This window comes from Daktulosphaira vitifoliae, unplaced genomic scaffold, assembly GCF_025091365.1.
Source record: "Daktulosphaira vitifoliae isolate Bord-2020 unplaced genomic scaffold, ASM2509136v1 Scaffold_5, whole genome shotgun sequence".
Lineage (NCBI taxonomy): Eukaryota > Metazoa > Arthropoda > Insecta > Hemiptera > Phylloxeridae > Daktulosphaira > Daktulosphaira vitifoliae.
The window spans coordinates 2,973,390-2,976,022 of record NW_026099576.1 but is presented as its reverse complement, the minus strand read 5'-3'; the positions used below and the strand labels follow the sequence as shown (position 1 = coordinate 2,976,022).

The 2,633-nt window shown below is 24.1% G+C and overlaps 1 protein-coding gene across 1 annotated transcript in view; it reads right to left on the bottom strand.

Annotated features, from left to right (window-relative positions):
• The window catches only part of LOC126907022 (transcription termination factor 2-like), an 11,569-nt gene extending 9,115 nt beyond the window's left edge, over positions 1-2,454 (bottom strand). Inside the window, exons 1-3 of the mRNA XM_050688019.1 lie at positions 2,308-2,454; positions 2,102-2,212; positions 357-695 (exon numbers count right to left, since the gene is read on the bottom strand). Of these exons, the coding sequence (XP_050543976.1) occupies positions 357-695; positions 2,102-2,115 (353 nt within the window). The 5' untranslated portion in view covers positions 2,116-2,212; positions 2,308-2,454. The remainder of the gene's footprint in view (positions 1-356; positions 696-2,101; positions 2,213-2,307) is intronic.
• Between the last annotated feature and the right edge of the window lie 179 nt (positions 2,455-2,633).

Here is a 2,633-nt window from a genome sequence, read left to right as displayed (position 1 = left end):
AAAAAAAAAAAAAAAAAAAACACATCATAGTAAAACCAATACCTTCTCAGCTTCGCATCGAAGCTAAAACAAAAAAATATTTTATAGCCAAATCAATTAACATGAAAAACTGACAAAAAAATTCATTATCTAAAAATTTAGTCGATATATATATATATATATATATATATTTACACGCAAAAATGTTCCGAAACCCTTATTCGAAACGTGTGCGTGGACTAAAAATTAAGCAATTTAATTAATTTTTTATGATATCTCAGAAATATCTTTGGGCACGCAAAGTAATTTTCTCAGAAAAACGTTTTTTTCCTTGTCCTATAATAAGATATAAATGTAATAATTTGTAAAAATCTTACTTATCTACTTGATGTTGAAAATTATTTTCATCAATTTTTCGAGATATGTCAGAACATGGATTTGGACTTATATTACTAAAAATTTGATCTTTATTTTTACCATCACTTTGCTGTATGGTAGAATCATCTTCAACATCATCTTCTTCAATTTCACCTCCTTCACATTCATCTTCTTCTTCGCATTCACTTTCTTCTTCACATTCACCTTCTTCTAGACATTCTTCTTCGACATCTTCTTCGTTAATACTAGTGTTAACATCTTCATCTTCAAAAGTGGAAGTAGATGAATTAGACAAATCTTTTACATCTGAATCATGTCTCAGTTTTTGCACTTTCCTTCTAAAATTGTAGATCTTATACTTTATAATGAAGATAGTTGAATTTTTATTATTATATTATTATTAATACTAAATAAAGTTTTTGTAATAGAGTATTTTAATTACGTAACTAAATAAAACTTTTCTCAGAATAAAGTCATTTATGAATATTATATAGTTAAAATATTTCATATTCAAAAAGCTATTAAAAATACGTCTTATTGTTTTTATCAATTGTTTTAATTTTAAAAAAAGCTGTTACAATTTTAGTGACACAACTTGACCATATGGGGGCTCAAAATGTCTCAAGTGAAACCCGTTCAATTTTAAAATTACCACATTGTACATTTTGATGACTTTTTTAACAAAAATTTTAAATATTGACATTATTAAAAAATCTACGGGTACCCTAAACTTCAGGGTCCTCAATGACTCACCTTATCAACTTTCCCGCTAGTTTCAGGGAAACTGTACAATTATTTTTAAAAAAGTACGAAATTTAAGAAAACATGTTAAAAAAAAAAAAAAGTTACTGAAATTATAAAAATATCCGACTTTGATTACATGTTAAATTTTTTACTAAAAACAACTCTGTGGCATTAGAATTATTTTTATTGTACTTCTTATAATACAGTTGTTTTTTTTTTTTTTTTTTGAGAGAGAAATTAGGTAATAAAATAAATTGCATTTTAAAAAATTAATTTAAGTAAAAAAATGTCTAAGATTTTGAATAGTTTTGTTTAACTCCGTGAGGTTTGAGTATCCGACATTTAAAATCATTACTCTAATATTTAAATTTTTAATAAACTGTCATAAAACAAAATTTAGGCCAATCTATTTTGATATAGTTTTTTAGTTATTATTATTTTAATGTAATGTAAAAATTTGTATATATAGTTCATCCCAGAGTACTCTTTTACCATATTCTCACATGACAAAAATATTTTCTTAGTTAGTTATAGTATAAGTATTTTTTGATAAATATATCGCCCAGATGATAAAAAAAAGGTTAAAAACTATCATTTAAACGACAAATTATATTCACTGGGCGACATTTGTATCGCCTATTTTACTACCTTAAGAAACACACTGATTTATCCAATTGATAGTATAAACTCGATTTTGAATTGATAAAATAACAGGTTTATAATATAATTACAATCATTACCGTCAAAATACTACCATTCAAATTTTAATAGTTAACGATATCAATGCTCGTTAAATTAACGGGAAATTACTTTATAATATAGAACAATTTATATAATATTCAAAACATAAAATATATATAGGAGTAGATGTATTTTTAACACGTGTTTTAAAATCAAAACTTTATTTTTTACAATAAATAATCTAAGTCAAACGAAAATTGAAAAGGAAAATGTGTACCTTTAGTGTAATATGTACAATCAAAAAATAATTTTTCCTTACCTTTGCCTCTCCATCGTGTCAAGTGTATCAAGTTTTAATAACCATTCAATATATAATTATTAACAATTTTTATTGGTTCAATTACAAGTAAAATTTACTCGTTAGTGTATTCTAGATTTCAAAAATAAACAAAAAAAAATTACAAATAAATAAAGGCAGATGAATTTAAAAAATAAAAAATAAATTTTATTCTTAACTATTTATACCTTAAAGATTATTATAAACTGCAATTTTAGAGTAAAAACACTGATCTATAATTAAGGAAGTAAATTAATAATGGATAGCTCGTATCTTTGTTTAAGCTAGTATCATAAAACAAGCAACTTAAGTTTGTTGACATATATTATAGATCAAGCTTTTCGGGCCTACATCCATCACCACAGTACAAACGTGGGTACAATAATAATGTGACTTTATTTTAAATTATGTAAATCAAAATCAGTGTTACCACTGTATTTAAAAATGTCTAAGATTAAATTGTAGTTAAAACTCTTCGTTTAAGCAAGAATTTAAAATGATTTTTATTATTATT